Raw genomic sequence first — 15,529 nt, forward strand, 5'->3', positions numbered from 1 at the left:
TGCTTCCCTCAGATGGAGTATTTCTCTTACGGGGGTCTGTAGAGTCAGCCCTGGATAGCCAAATGAATTTTTAAATAATTTTGTCATAGATAATAGAGAGGAGTCATTTTAAACCAAAGGGGGTCAAGATTTCCTAGGAAATAGCAACTCTAGGGAGTCTTCATTTACTAGTTTATTTTGAGGTGGGGAGTCACTATTTACTAGTTTATTATGACTGGGGAGTCATTATTTAGGGGAGTTAATTTTTTTTGTCACACCGGCTTTTGAGAAATTTGCTTACGAGTATACTAGGAAATGACGTCAAGATTCTTTATCTGTAACCATGTCAATGGAACGTCTTCCACTGACCTTTATATAACCCTGGACCAAGCAATATCTGCCATCTTTGATTGGAGTTTTTTTGGAATTGGTACCCGAGGAGAAGCCATTGCAGTGTTAAAAATTAACGTCTAACGCCGCTACATCATCAGTAGAATTTGAGGAAAACTAGACCTAGCACTCTCGATGCATTTACACCGCTATCGAGTAGTGCCGCCATTAGGGTACCAATTTTCAAAAAACTCCGATCAAAGATTTTGCTTGGCTGGGATTGAGAAGCTTGGTCCAGGGATAAAGGTCAGTGACGTCTTCAGAACGACGTCATTCTTTCCTGGTAAATTCTAACCCACACCCCTCGTGCTTTAAAGGTTGAAAAGTATATTGTGTATGGCTATGTTTCATCAAATTTGAGCTTCTCAAAGAGAATTCTTTCATTTGAGATAATGCAAAGTTAAAGCTAAATTAAATTGCTGTACATTTCAAAGAAAAACTGGTATCTCTTTTATTCCCAAAAACAAATGGAAATATAATATCAAGACCACATTCACACACTACGGTTCCGTTTCGCTCCGAAACAAAATGAAGCCATTTTATTGGTACAATTTTACGTTTTACGTTTTACATCACTTCTAGCCAATAGAATGACTTCATTTCTTTTCGGATCGAAACGGAACCGTTACGTGTTATTGGCATGAAATCCAAATTTTCAAAATTAAAAAAAAATACCTTTTAAAGGGGATGATGTTGATATACGATATAATTTTGGCTCCCTTTCCAGATCTACATCTAGGCACTTTAGGAAAATTTTCAAACTTTCAAACCCCCTATCAAACTTGGTTGTTTGGAAAGCTTTTTCTTTACTCGTTTCAACAAGGGGTCGCTGACCACTGTGGCATTTATAGAAAAAAAAGTTTAAGAATTTTTTGTTAAGCTGATTGGAGCAAAAACTAGCCAACTTTTAAGTATATCTGACTATATCCCGGGGGTCGGGGGTACTTAGCCTAGGCAGAATGGGCTAAGGGTCGATTTTTGACATAATCTCCACCTTGCAAACCTAGTACCCACCCCCTCCGGGGAACCGTGTCTGCCCCTACTCCGAGCTGGTATAAAAAATTTCTAAATTAAAAGTCATAAATCGCATACATAATAAAGTTAACGTTCTTTACAAATATTCTGACACTCAGGAAAATGTATATATGACATTAAATCAGCTGACACACAACGTTGATTCAACGTTTATCTAACGTTCACAACGTCCATATAACGTTAAATGAACGTTGAAATAACGTTGTGTGCCGGCTGGAGAATCTCCGATCAGTTTTTACCAAACACTCTGATAGAGCCTCCACCATGTTGTGCGTGCATAAGATGTTTTATTCTAGTTTGAGTAAAGAAAACGATTCAAGTTAATTTCATACTTAAAGTTTCATGGCATCCAGGATGGCAATCTTCAATGAAATCGGAGTTCAGAGAATCTTTACTCATCTATTCCACTCTGTTTGGTTGTTCACTGCTGTGGGTAGCTCTCCAGGTGTGCATTCAGTGTATAAGCATAGTTATTCTATATAAGTAGTGTAGTGGTGACCAATGTTATGGCTTTAACACAACTTGGAAGAGTTCGCTGCCGTTAAAAAATCTAATGTTTTCAATCATTTGTATAGCTTCAAATGTTAGGGACATTCAAACGCTTTTTGAATTTGTTACAACTCATTTGTAAGGCTCCCAATATTTTGATGTGATAATTTCAACGTCTTTCGAATTTGTCATATCCATGTGGGTTAAATTATCCGATTCTTACTACGCGATTGTGTAAAACAATTTATTGTAACCTTTTTTCTCCATACGCTAACTCTTAGGTTACCAGACTTTTCCCTGACGAATTTTTCTAAGACGGACCTTTTCCGACCGATAATTGAAAGACGTTTCGCAGACTGTCATTACCCAGCTGGCACATAACATTGTTTTCAATGTCTATCTAACGTTCATAACGTCCATATAACGTTAGATGAACGTTGAAACAATGTCGTGTGTCAGCTGGGTACCCCCGACTAGACGCTTCTCTGAATGAACAACTACCCGACCAGAATTTTACCCGACTTTTCCCGGAATTAAAATCTAAGTCTATCGATTTTGCATTTTTAAGGATTATTGGTTTTTACATGGTGAAACAATCGAGGAAATGTCATGTCTGGTGGGGTTATGTCTGTCGGGGAAACGACTGTTTCGGAAATGACCAATAGGTCGGAAAAAAGTCCAGTCGGTGAATTATCCGCTCAGGAAGCCATTTCACATTTTACGGATACGATAATTGTCTATAATTGTCAATTATTCGTAAGGCTCCAAATATTTTGATGTGATCACTTCAACTTCTGTCAAATCTGGCAAAGTCATACCAATATAAAAAAAGTCACTCCCAATTCCTTCTACGAAAAGTACTTCGACGTAATATTTGTTATTGGCTTGAAGCGTGACTGGTGTGGAGGTGCGATGATCACTAAAAAGTAGATATGGTAGAATTTGAATAAAGATTGGCTATTTTTTAAGCTTTTTAAAATTCTTTGTTTAAATGCTACAGCCTAAAGTTTTACCCACTTTAAAGAAAAGATAAAGCCCTAAAATTTGTAAGCTCTAAATTATCTTGCCAACGAATTTTTTGAGCTAAACCTCTGAACGTCATTACACCTCGACCAAAAAGTGATAATTCGTTGAAAGATAGATAATTTTGAGCTTACTAATTTTAAGGCTTTATCTTATCTTCAAAAGGCTACTGGCCGAAAACGGGTAAAAGTTTGAGACGTAACAATTAAGCAAAGAATTGTACGAGCAACTTGAATAGATACTCGGAACTCGTGAAAATGTAAATTCTAAGATTTTTAGCCATTTGAAATTTTTCTTTTATTTCCTCTTTTTCTTCTACATTTTTTCATCTTTTTTTTCAAAATATTTTGAAAGATTTAATTATTTAAGAGAAGGTTGAATCAAAAATTCGAGTAGTCTGCTAAATCATCAACTAACTTTTAACTAACTAACTTTTATCCAAGTCATCCAAAGATCGCTTGATGTATAACTTACGGAAGGAAACATAAGTTTGCGTCCAGAACATTTTCTTTATTATCAGGAGTTGCATCAGTTGAAATGTAAAATTTAACAAAATCGTCCGGGCATGAAAAGAAGCTAAAAGCAAAATATTGAGAAAAAGGGATCAATAGATATTGAAAAAGAATCTTGTGTAAATCTTTTTTGTATTCCGCTACTAATGGTACAAATAAAACTTCTGAAACTTAGAGCTGGACAAGTGCACTTGGCTAGTCACCCCCTCACAGATAAGAGTAAGGGTAGTACAGGAAGCCGCCCCCTAGTTCTTAACCACTCCTAAAAAAAACCTAATGTGTAAAAATGAATAGTGTTAAAGTGAATAGTTTTTAACCCCAGCTGGCACACAACGTTGTTCCAACGTTTATCTAATGTTCATAACGTCCATATAACGTTAAATGAACGTTGAAACAACGTTTTGTGCCAGCTGGGATACCTGTAAACGCCTGTTTGTGGAGCAACAAAAATAGCTTTTTGTTTGAGAGAATACCAATCCTTGATATCTTGCATACCAGCAAGCATATCCATATAGCCCACGTAATCTGCCGAATCTTCATCATTGGTATGTCCAAAATACGATTCCCACCATAAGGTTTTTACTGGGCCACGCTCTGAAAATTGTAAAAAAATGGCATTTTTTTTCTCAGTGTCTTTATTAGGGTAAGACTTAAATACATGCTTTGCTTTATGTACAGGGTGTCCTGAGAAAAGGCATTTGTCAGAACACGACTACAAATAGAAAAGTGTTTGTTAAGCCAAAAAGTAATTGAAACTTAAGTGGTTACACGTTTTTTTATAAGGCTCCGAGCTCTTAGTTCTCCCTGGCTTGGAGTACCCCCTGTACTAGGGTTGCGAGCTGACGGGGGGGTGCCACCCGACTTTAAATAAGGGTCCAAACCCTTACCGGGACTAAAAAGGGGGAAAAAAAGGAAACATTTGTGAATTTTACGACCAATTTTGACTAAATTTCGTTCTTTCCGGGGGTAAAAAGTTTTTTTATTTCTCTGACCCTTAGTGTGACTCAAATTTGATTTTCTGATTTTTCCGACCCTTAGTGGGACTTTAGATTAATGATTCTAAAATATTTGTTGAGAAATTTTCAAAATTTTTAGATGACGTCATTTACTGTCGGTAAAAATTAAAATACGTCAAATAATGATGACGTCATCAAAAAAATTTTTCATGCAATATTTCAGAATCAACAATCAACGTCTCCAGTCAAAATTTGGTGTTAATTGTAGTAATGTAATTGAAGTTATCGCTGTTTTTGAATATGACGTCATTTAAATTGTCTTTTTGACGTGTTTTTTCGACGTATTTCCTAACGTCAAAATCAGTTTTTGGCCGATATCTTGAGATTGGCTTGATTTAAATTTTCGGCCCAACACTTTCCGAAATCCTCTCCCTGATACGTTTCTTTTGAGCTATATATGAAAGTTAATGAACAACGGAAAGCGGTGCGCGTGACGCAAAATATGTTTAGAACTTGCCTTAACTCACCTGAGAAATCTTAAAAAATTTGGTATCGTTGGAAAAGTAGGAAGGAGCTTAGTAATTTACTGTCAGTTTTTTTCGTGAAATTTGAAAAGAATAGGAAGAAAAATGAAGAAGAAACAATTCAACTTTTTATAAATAGGTCGTATAAACGTTACATTTACATCTTGGAAAGCTTAAAACTTGACGATTTCAAAAATATATACTTCGACTAAGAAATAATGATTAAAATATTCAACAGAATGTAAAGTAGATTGTTCTGAAAGGAAATTTCTTACACAATGTAAAATTCCGGGGGTGACAAAGTGGTTAACATATAACATAACATAGCCTATGAGGAGATGTTGAGTGACCCCCTGATCTCACTGGATGTGATTTCTTTTTGTGGGGTTACATGAAACAGCAGAAGCTGGAGGAACCCCAAAATTTTGCAACCCCAGACTTTTGATCAATTGAATGCTTCAATTAGAAATCTTGCAGCTAATCTCAACCCTCAAGGGTGTTTTTCCACTGGCGGCTTAAGCTAACAGGACTAACAGAACGTATAATAAAACGCTGAATAGCCCAAAACTATTCATATAAGTTGTGGAAAAAAAAGATGGTTACACATTTATGTTTTCTTTTGTAAAAAATAATTTCATCTCCCACAGCAAATCTTTTGTATTTCCTGATCCACCTATCCTCGTTCTTTTGTTCTCTCATACATGCCTTCGACCATGTATTAGTGGATTAGAAAATGCGTGAGAAATACAAAAAGATTCAACGATTTTTCTCCTGTGTTGCTTTGGGAAATACAATATTTATCTGAAAAGAAAAAAATTAACAAGCAACCATTTCTTTTCATCCAAAAATTATATTAATAGTTAGAGCTATTATTCATCCTTTCATGAAAAAGTTACATTAATCCTTCAGTGGATTTAGCATTTAGATCGTAACTTTTGATGTAGTAGATAGACCAAATTTGTCAAATAATTCCTCAAAATTCAAGTTTATCCTTTTTATTTCCCATGCAAAATGATTGATGCTTTAATAATTGATAGAACTGGAGAAAATTCACTTCAAAGAGGGGGACTTTTTCTGGGACACCCGGTAGAAGTCTATCACAATACAATAAAATCACGGAGATAGAAAAGATTGCCATGAAAATTATGAAGAGACAAAGGAAATCAACAGGAAAATAACAACCATATTCCTGTATTATGTATCAACTTTTTAATCCTTGATGGTAACTTTCATCAGAGTGAGTAAATTGACAAACGAGTTCATCTCGCACACTTTTTTTAACAAGTGATTTAACTCTCAAAGATCTTCCTATTTCATAAAATTATACACGCAATTATACACGTATTTAGACTGATTCGGCATAATTCAGTTAGTCACTATCGTCAAAACTAATCTGAAGCAAGCTGTCTGTTCCCAACTAATTTTTACTCACGAATTAAAAAGAAAATAGGAAACTATGCGCAGGTCCAAATGGGAACACTAAAAGCCTCAAAGCTAAGTAAGGTGTTTCTAAATCATCATGGACATATTTTATCTTCCATTTCTAAATAGATGGCTGATGGTGGGTGAAAATGACGTCACACAGAATCGGTATATACTTACGCATCCCTGTAAAAAAATACTGTGTATTGACCATGTATTCCCAGCTCCAATGATTTTCATTTTCTTTACCCAAAAACACTTCACGATCATTTCGAGGACTATTGTGTGAAGAGCGCATGATATTTTTTCCACTTTGTATACCGTTAACTAAAGAGAAGAAAAAAATAGTTCTTTAGTCTATTGGATAAATTGTTAACCGTTTACTTTTTCGAAGTGGGTTACACGTACCGTGAAAAGCACAGGTCAAAATAATATATTAACGAAGACAAAAGTAACCATGACGACCATCTAAGATCTTGGATGAAGTTCAAAGTCGATATTTTTATTCCCGTCGTTGAAAACACAACAAAAAATATCATCAATGCTTTTTAAAAAGAGTCAGTGATAGAGAATCATAACATAAAGTCCGTCTATTATTTCGATTCAATTAAAAGTGATATTTCCATAATTAATAGTTTAGTAATTAGTACTGTTATACATTTGGGGATCATGTAAAAGATTTCTTTTGAAAGAAACTCACTTCGATTACACTTGGAGGTTTCTGGGGAATTTGTAAATAGTAAACTGCATACTGATACAGTCTGCTAGACATTAATAAGGTAATATTTGCTCTTCATCTTTGATTCTTTCTACAGTGATTAGATTGACACATGTGCGATAAAATTTCTATTATTAGTCTTCAGAGGTTGATATATTCTTTGAAAACTTAACCTCTGATGCTCAGGGTAGGGTACACGGCTTTTTGCGTAATGCAATTGGTGCTTTTCGCATGACGACGGGCCTACACTGCACAAAGTTGCCTGTCGTTAGGAAAATTCATTGTGACGTCAGTTTTTTCAAATGAAAAAGAATACTGCGTTTACACTAACTCAAACTCAGAGTTTCATGATGCTCAGGCACCAATCATCAGTGAAATGAGATACGTTAGAAAACAAAATACAACATATTGTCTTCAAAAAATGTTTTTGACGTCATATTCAAACGTCATCAGGTGGTTCAAAGATATCAAACTGAAATTTTCGTTTGTGTCTACATTTGGCAATAATTTCTGATATCTTATTCTTTAGTTCTTTAGTTTATATGAATTTCTATCCATCTACTACCTTATATTTTTCTTAAGAATCTTCATCTTATTTTTAACTTGCAAAACCAACTAAAACCTGGCAGACTGTTTTATAGTCCACTTAAGTAGTCTCAAAATTAAGAATTGCAATATACTTTTTTTATAAGAACAATGAGGCTCAAAATCGCCAAAAAATAAGAACAGCCGAGCCTCAGGCCTCAGAAAAAATTTTCTTAAAATAGTTCTCACAAAAAAAAGTGTACACTACCGGACCACTCAATTGCACCATCTAAAATCGTACCACCCAGTCTATAAGGAAACTTTAAAGTGGACCACGGGCTAAGGGGGAAATACACTATTGAGACAGAAATCTTTCAAAAAATTTTCAAATCATTTTCCTCAAAGAATCTAAATTTTCTTTCAACGGTATATGATAAATTGGTTAAAATTCAAGCATTGGTCGAAGAAAGGCAAGTAAAACAAGAATTTGTGCACACTCAAAACAAACGGATTTAAAATTAATCTGCCGCAACTTCGCGCGGTCATTCCAGACTCAAGGGAATTTTACTTTTTGAATACTTACAATAAGTTCGAAATAAGAAGCCACTTGCACTGTCAACGTAACGTGGATTTATATTGCAATCGCCTTCATTTCTCAGCCTCAACCTTTCATATGTTTTGATAGATGAATAGCATACCTAAACAATAGGAAATAATAAGATCGAAACGTATTTTTTTTATTAGAGCATTCAAAATTTTTGAAGCCTTTAGATCTTCTTAAGATTTTCTTGTTTATTATCCTAAGCCTTAAAATGTTCTTAAGATTTTTGGCCATCGAAACTTTGTTCCTGTAAAGTCTCTTCTTAGGCCGGCTCAATTGTATCCAACATTTGATCCAACATTTTGAGTTCTTTGTTGATCGAATTGTTGGATGAAAGTCACGTGGAAAAATTCGAAAAAATGCATCCGACATCGAAACCAAAATGAAAGTGACGGCAATCTCGTAAAAAAGTTGGATAAAATGTTTGATGGCGATCAAACTTCATCCAACTTGATTTTCCACATTTTTATTATTAAAAAGTTGCAATTTTATGACTTGAGCAAATGAACCCAACATTTCATGCAACAATAATGTTGGATTCAATGTTGGATGCATTTGCACCGGCCTTTAGCACCCCTGGCTTACTGCCCCGGGTGGTAGAACTTCTTCCCACAAGGGGATAAAGATTTACTGTCCAAACAATCCAATTGAATGAAAAAAAACCTGTTTTCCTGAGCATGCATGCCATAAAATTCCTTTATCTGGATTGAAGATAAACAATGAACTAGCATCTTGGCAATGAGTATCTTTCGAATAATATCTAAGTTCAGTCCATTCGACTCCAGAACAATCTTTCGTTCTGGGCTCCAAACATAAATTGTATGAGCTCGCAGCTTCAATTCGTGTAAGAACACCTAGAAATGAAAATGTAACAAGGGTTTTACTTAGGCCTACTTTAGACGGCCGACTTTCTGCCCTGCGTATTCTAATTGCTAGAGTTTAGAAAAACAAAAATTACATATATGCTTTTAGTTGCCTGATTAATGGAGAAGAGCTAAAAGTGTCACGTAAAGTGGCTGGGATCTGTAGTTTTACCAGAAAACTTGTTTTTAGGCCTCCAGAGCGACCTAGACTTTACTGGATACTTAGTTAAGCTTTTTTCTGAGCTATTTCTTTGAAGTGTTTCTCGATAAAACACCAGCATGTACTCTAGAATCTACCTTTAGGTAAGGGGCAAGTCAGCTTGACAGGTGCTGTTTCACTAGGAAATAGGAGATTATATTTAAACGTTGGCCCATGTGTAGCGTTAATGGTTTCTCCAGTAATCAAGGTGTAAGTTTTTGTTAACACTTCTTCGCAACTTGAAACGATACCTGAAGAAATGAATAACAAGACAATTGACATTTTCCTGAAAAGACTATTGAAGATAAAGTTTTAGTTGCTAACTTGGGTCCACAAACATATCAGTAGCGGTGGTGGGTCGACTAAAATTCGGGGAAACTGGGGAGGCAATTTTAGAGGATTTTGATTTTGGCTCTTCCTATTAAAAATAAATTTCATATATAGCACGAAACTTTTCGGGTCTATCTCTCTATTCTTTCCGAAAATTAACAATAATAAGGTAAAAAGGAAAGGGAGCGCCGAAATTAGCATTCAGAGGCGTCTTTTTGTGCTCTTTGTGTTTCGACGCCCTCCAAAAAAAAATTTGCCGCTGGAGACACTGGCACCTACCACCAGGCTATTTTTTTAACATTTCATAAAGCCTTAGAATGTTCTTAACTTGTTCTTAATATTTTGGCAATCGAAGCCAAATACGCTCATATATAGTTTGCTCTTATAAAAAACGTGTATAAAATAAGAAGACACTGAGGGCTAAAAGGACAAAAGGCAGATTCTGATACCCCGCGCATGGCACGTATGCATTCTAAAGGTAAGAAAATTTGCTTGCAGCAGGTTGATCAAAATATTTGGATTAATATTAAATGAGCTTTTGAGCACACAGAAATATAACGATTAGAATCTAGTCACTTTCGCGTTGTGCTGGTATGTTCAGTTAAATTTTACCTGTGTATAAGTCACAATTGGCACCATCCCATTCACCGCTGCTAGAACAAAGCTCTTGAACAGCTTTCAAACAAGTATTCTGACAAAATGGTTCTGTACAAGAGTCCCATGGAAAATACTCTCTCGTCTAAAAATAATGAAATATGTTAAATAGATAATCGTCCTAATAAGGACGAAATGCATATGCTGCTCTGCCACCCAAATCTCCTAAGTGAATATAGTTGGACAGAAATTCTTATTTCTTCACATATATATAAACTACAAAGCTAAGCATAAATTAGTACGCTTATTCACATTTTTGACCTTAAAGGGGTTATTCCCGTTTCATATCAGACACATATTTCATGTTAGGACAGTGTCTGCCTATTATGCTGATATAAGCAAAAATTGTTTTTCTTTTCATCTTTCTGACCAATCTTGCTCCACACCCGTGTCAATTCAACGTAAAAAAGCGAATTAAAATTGATGATGAGTAAGTAAACGATATTACTCTTACTTAAAACAAAACCTTTAAATGCTAGAAGTAAGTTGTGAAACTCAATGAGAGCGGGTCTTTTCACCAAGGGACTTTATTTTATCGGGGGAAAAAAGGGAAGAGTACGTAACTCTTTAATATATTTTCCCGAAAATCGGGTTTATAAAGCTTTCACGAGATTTATTCTACTGATAAATTGAAGGAACCTCGGCTTACCGCTTTATTCGCCAACACTCGCCCATATCTCCAGCTCTCTGATAGCAAACGTGATATTGTTTCATTTTGAAGATTCTCTTTGAAGAAGAGACAAGATTTACTCCCCAGTTGATATCCGAAATAAGGGCATGTACTTGAGCCTGCATTATAACATAAACTTGCACATTCGTTAAATGTTGAGATCTCTCCATGTTTTGAATGAATATTTTTGACAATCATAAGACTATGTACGCGATTCTTTGATTTGTCTTTTGTGGAGCAACTTTTGTCTGTATACTTATTCTGCAATTGTTGAGATTGGACATTATAATTGACAAGGATGACGAATAACGACCTAAAAGTGATAAGATAAGCAAAAAAACTCTAGAACAGGTCAAAGGTTACAGGCTGCAGGTTTGTGATGACAAATCGAATGCATTTTTTAATTTTTCTAAACATTTTGTATTGATCTTGCTTCCGGACTGACAAAAATGGTGCCCATTGGTATAAAACTTTGAATACACTAGAGTCTCTTTAACTCGAACCTCCCCAACTTAAATATCTCCTTAATTCGAACAAGTTTTTTAGTCCCAATGCCTTATAAAACATTCTCCATAAAACAAAATTTCCTTAATTCGAACAAATTTGCATTAATCGTGCGTGTTCGAGTTATGGAAGCTATATTACTAAATTCATAACGCAGTGAAGATGAAAAAACAAGTTGATTTTGACAACCCGGTGGGTTTTGCTGGTCTGGATTATCCACGTTCAAATTTACATGTCATGAAGAATGGTATGAAGTTTCAAAGAAGGTTATAAAATAATATATACTTACAAATAATAAACATTTGCATTTTTACTGTAATGAAAAATCATTGCAATTCAAGACTCAATGATAATTTTTAGCGATATCCATAAAAATAACTGATTCTAAAAATGTTATAATATTTTATGAATATGGGTAAACATTTTATAATGCGTAACATTTCTAAAAAAAAAAGAAAAAATCTGAAGATTTAAGAGAAAATAAGTTTCGGATGAGACGGGGGTAGGTACCAATCATTTGCACTAAATAATACGAGATTTCAGCTTTGTATTCCCCCCTAAAAATAAGGGAGTTACAGAGTTAATAATTGAATAATCATTATACCACAAAATATCAAATTCAAAAAAGAAAAGTTTCATTTTTAATCAAAGAAATGTATTTATATACCATGGAGATTGTGGAAAAAGCAAACATGTTTACACTGAATGCCCAAGCAAGCATTTTTTTTCAAATTTAAGCATTCATGCAATTTTGTTCCCAATTCAACACTTCTAGAATTCTAGAATTACACAATTCTAAAATATTTTTAAATTTCTTAATACCAACTTGTGTGTAATTTCTGTAGTATATTACGTTCACAAAATACTTGAACGGTGAGAAAAAAAACTGTTTTTCCCAATCACGCAATTTCTTTTCACGCAAAGTTTTCCAATTTACGTATTCACGCAATTTCTTACAAAACTTTACGCATTCACACAAGTGAAAAAGCCGATTCGTGCATTCACGCAAACCACTTTGGGGGGGGGGCTCTGAATACAGTTAACTGATGCTAATAGGGTTTTCTCCTGCCCCTACTTCCCAATATTACAGACGCTATTAAAGACGACTCGCTATTTCTTTATTTTCGTTAAAGACACTACTCCTTAGATCTACCGTGAATAGCACATGTCAAAATCATATATTGACGCTGTGCCGACAAATCGAGATTCTATTCATCGCGCAATCAACGAAGACAAGAGTAACCATGACGACCATCCAAGATCTTGGATGAAGTTCAAAGTTGATATTTTTATTTCCCGTCGTTGAAAACACAACAAAAAAATATCATCAATGCTTTTTAAAAAGAGTCAGTGACAGAGAATCATAACATAAAGTCTACTATTATTTCGATTAGTAACTACTGTTATACATTTGGGAATCATGTAAAAGATTTCTTTCGAAAAAAAACTCACTTCGATTACATTTGGAGATTTCTGGGGAATTCGTAAATAGTAAACTGCATACTGATACAGTCTGTTAGACATTAATATGGTAATATTTGCTCTTCCATCTTTGATTTTTTCTACAGTGATTAGATTGACACATGCGCGATAAAATTTCTATTATTGGTCTTCAGAGGTTAATATATTCTTTGAAAACTTAACCTCTGATACTCAGGGTACCTTAGATCTATCCCAGCTGACATACAACGTTTTATCAACGTTTATCTAACGTCCACAACGTCCATATAATGTTAGATGGACGTTAAAACAACGTTTTGTGCCTGCTGGGATTTAAATATCCATCGAAGCCGTCGTGAAAGACGACCCGAGGGAAGTACTTACCGTCGTTTCTTAAGTTTCCCATTTCCGCACTAAGATTCTTGTCACTTTTCCAAAATCTTTCCACTATTTTTTCCGGGCTAACCGGCATGGGATTGGAAAGGCTTTGTTTCTAAAGGTACGAAAAATATTGTGCTTACCCATACAAAACTGTCTAACTTTCCGAAGCTTATTTTTCAACTATTCAAAGCCCTGGTCTTTTTCCGCTAGAAAAGTGGCAAAGGAATCTTAGTGTAAAGAAAACTTATGAAAAACAACGGTAGGCAAAAACAGGTTGTCATTACGAAATCAACAAAAAGATAAAATAGTCTCTTAAGGTAGGTATTTCTGAATTAATAAATTACACTTATCTCCACCATTTTTCATTGAAGAATTCCGCAGGAAAATATATTTTATTCATTCATTCATTACACCCCTGTCTCAGTGGCCCGGTGGCATGATTTCAGTACATGATTTTTTTCAGTACATGGTTTCAGTACATGATTTTTTCCTACGTCACTGCAGTAATCAAATTTTTATTGCACTCATTTGTAATCATCCTAAAAAATGGCTTGTGAATTCAAGAACTGTTTTTTATTGTCGCTGTCTTTATTCAATTTATATCTCAATTCACAAATGAGTGCAATAAATATTTGATTACTGCAGTGACGTAGGAAAAAATCATGTACTGAAACCATGTACTGAAAAAAATCATGTACTGAAATCATGCCACCGGGGCACTGAGACAGGGGTGTGCATATGTTTTGCATACTTTCTAAGGGAATTTCACCACGGCAATTCGGCCACCATAATTTTTGCATACAATTCAATATGGCGGATGGAAAGGCGAAAAGGTCTATGAAAATGACTTTCCTTGTTTGGCCTGCAATCATTGATTTAACCATTTAAAATTATTTTATTTTCAAAATAAGAGAGTTTCGAGCCGTCATGACCATTTTATGCGTTGTTCATCCAGTGTCTATTTTAAATAATCATGCTTAAGGTCTTCAAATAGGCTTAACCAATGAAAATGACTCAAAAATCAGGTTAAGAGATGCTTTAAAGGCCTGTAATTTGGGTCAGAACAATTCATCAATGAAACTGACTTCTCAGGTGAGTTAAGGCAAGTTCCAAACATATTTTGCGTGACGCGCACCGCTTCCCATTGTTCCTTAACTTTCGTATATAGCTCAAAAGAAGCTCATCAAGGAGAGGATTTCGAAAAGTGCTGGGCTGAAAATTCAAATTAAGCAAATCTCAAGATATCGGCCAAAAACTGATTTTGACGTTAGGAAATACGTGGAAAAAAACGTCCGTTTTTTGAAACAGCGATAACTTCGATTCCATTACTACAATTAACACCAAATTTTGACTGGAGACGTTGATTGTTGATTTTGAAATAATGCATGAAAAAATTTTTTGATGACGTCATCATTATTTGACGTATTTTTGTTTTTACCGACAGTAAATGACGTCATCTAAAAATTTTGAAAATTTCTCAACAAATATTCTAGAATTGTTAGTCTATCTCCAGTCAAAATTTGCTGTTGATTGCATTAATAGACTTGAAATTATCGCTGTTTTCAATAATGACGTCATTTGAATCTTACTTATGACGTGTTTTTTCGATGTATTTCATAACGTCAAAATCAGTTTTTGGGTCGATATCTTGAGATTGGCTTAATTTAAATTTTCGGCCCAGCACTTTCCGAAATCCTCTCCTTGATACGCTTCTTTTGAGCTATATATGAAAGTTAAGGAACAATGGGAAGCGGTGCGCGTCACGCAAAATATGTTTGGAACTTGCCTTAACTCACCTGAGTTGCCTTGTTTCATTTAAAACTAGCCATAGCTTACACTAATGGCCACCCTGTTTACATAATATAAATAATAATTAATATGGTTTGAAACATTTCAACACTACAATATTTAAGTTTATGCCATATTTGAGGCAGTTATACTATCTGTTAGAATGCTTAATAAGATTCAATAGTAGAACTGTTATGTTCAACGCAATCGATTTTAATATAAAAAGTTTTCATAACAATCATACCGGCAAGTTATATGTAAAACTTTAGGTTAAATTATATATTGCGCGCATTTTCGGGCCTATGCGCGAAAATTAGTACGCGTGAAATCAGAACCTTTGAGGTAGTAAATTTTGGTGGAGTAGCTAATTTAGACAAAATGCGCCAAAATTAATTTTGGTGGTATTTAGCCTAAATAATCTCTAAAGTTCACCAACATTATTGCTCAAAATGAGGAAAAATAGAACAGTTTCCGACAGTTTCAAAATTAGTTTCCGCTAAAATTGAAAGTATTTTGCTGTGATTCT

At 34.8% G+C, this 15,529-nt stretch overlaps 1 protein-coding gene across 1 annotated transcript; it reads right to left on the bottom strand.

Annotated features, from left to right (window-relative positions):
• Positions 1–1,475: 1,475 nt before the first annotated feature.
• Positions 1,476–11,825, bottom strand: LOC136823497 (uncharacterized). The gene is made up of 10 exons (XM_067079685.1): positions 11,684–11,825; positions 10,870–11,203; positions 10,179–10,305; positions 9,335–9,487; positions 8,838–9,028; positions 8,157–8,271; positions 6,511–6,657; positions 3,848–4,022; positions 3,391–3,492; positions 1,476–2,812 (listed from the first exon to the last, which is right to left on the bottom strand). The coding sequence occupies exons 1-10, from the start codon at positions 11,722–11,724 to the stop codon at positions 2,644–2,646; spliced, it is 1,554 nt and encodes a 517-aa protein (XP_066935786.1). The 5' UTR covers positions 11,725–11,825; the 3' UTR covers positions 1,476–2,643.
• Positions 11,826–15,529: the final 3,704 nt, after the last annotated feature.

Source organism: Clytia hemisphaerica, unplaced genomic scaffold (assembly GCF_902728285.1).
Source record: "Clytia hemisphaerica strain Z4C2 unplaced genomic scaffold, Clytia hemisphaerica genome assembly, whole genome shotgun sequence".
Taxonomy (NCBI): Eukaryota; Metazoa; Cnidaria; class Hydrozoa; order Leptothecata; family Clytiidae; genus Clytia; species Clytia hemisphaerica.

Coding starts and splice junctions, on each gene's coding strand:
- LOC136823497 (XM_067079685.1), bottom strand. CDS start 11,724: ATGATTTTTCATTACAGTAAAAATGCAAATGTTTATTATTT. Junction 4,023..6,510: donor GTATTTTTTTACAGGGATGC/GTAAGTATATAC, acceptor TACAATTTTCAG/AGCGTGGCCCAGTAAAAACC. Junction 2,813..3,390: donor GCAAACTTATGTTTCCTTCC/GTAAGTTATACA, acceptor TCTACTTTTTAG/TGATCATCGCACCTCCACAC.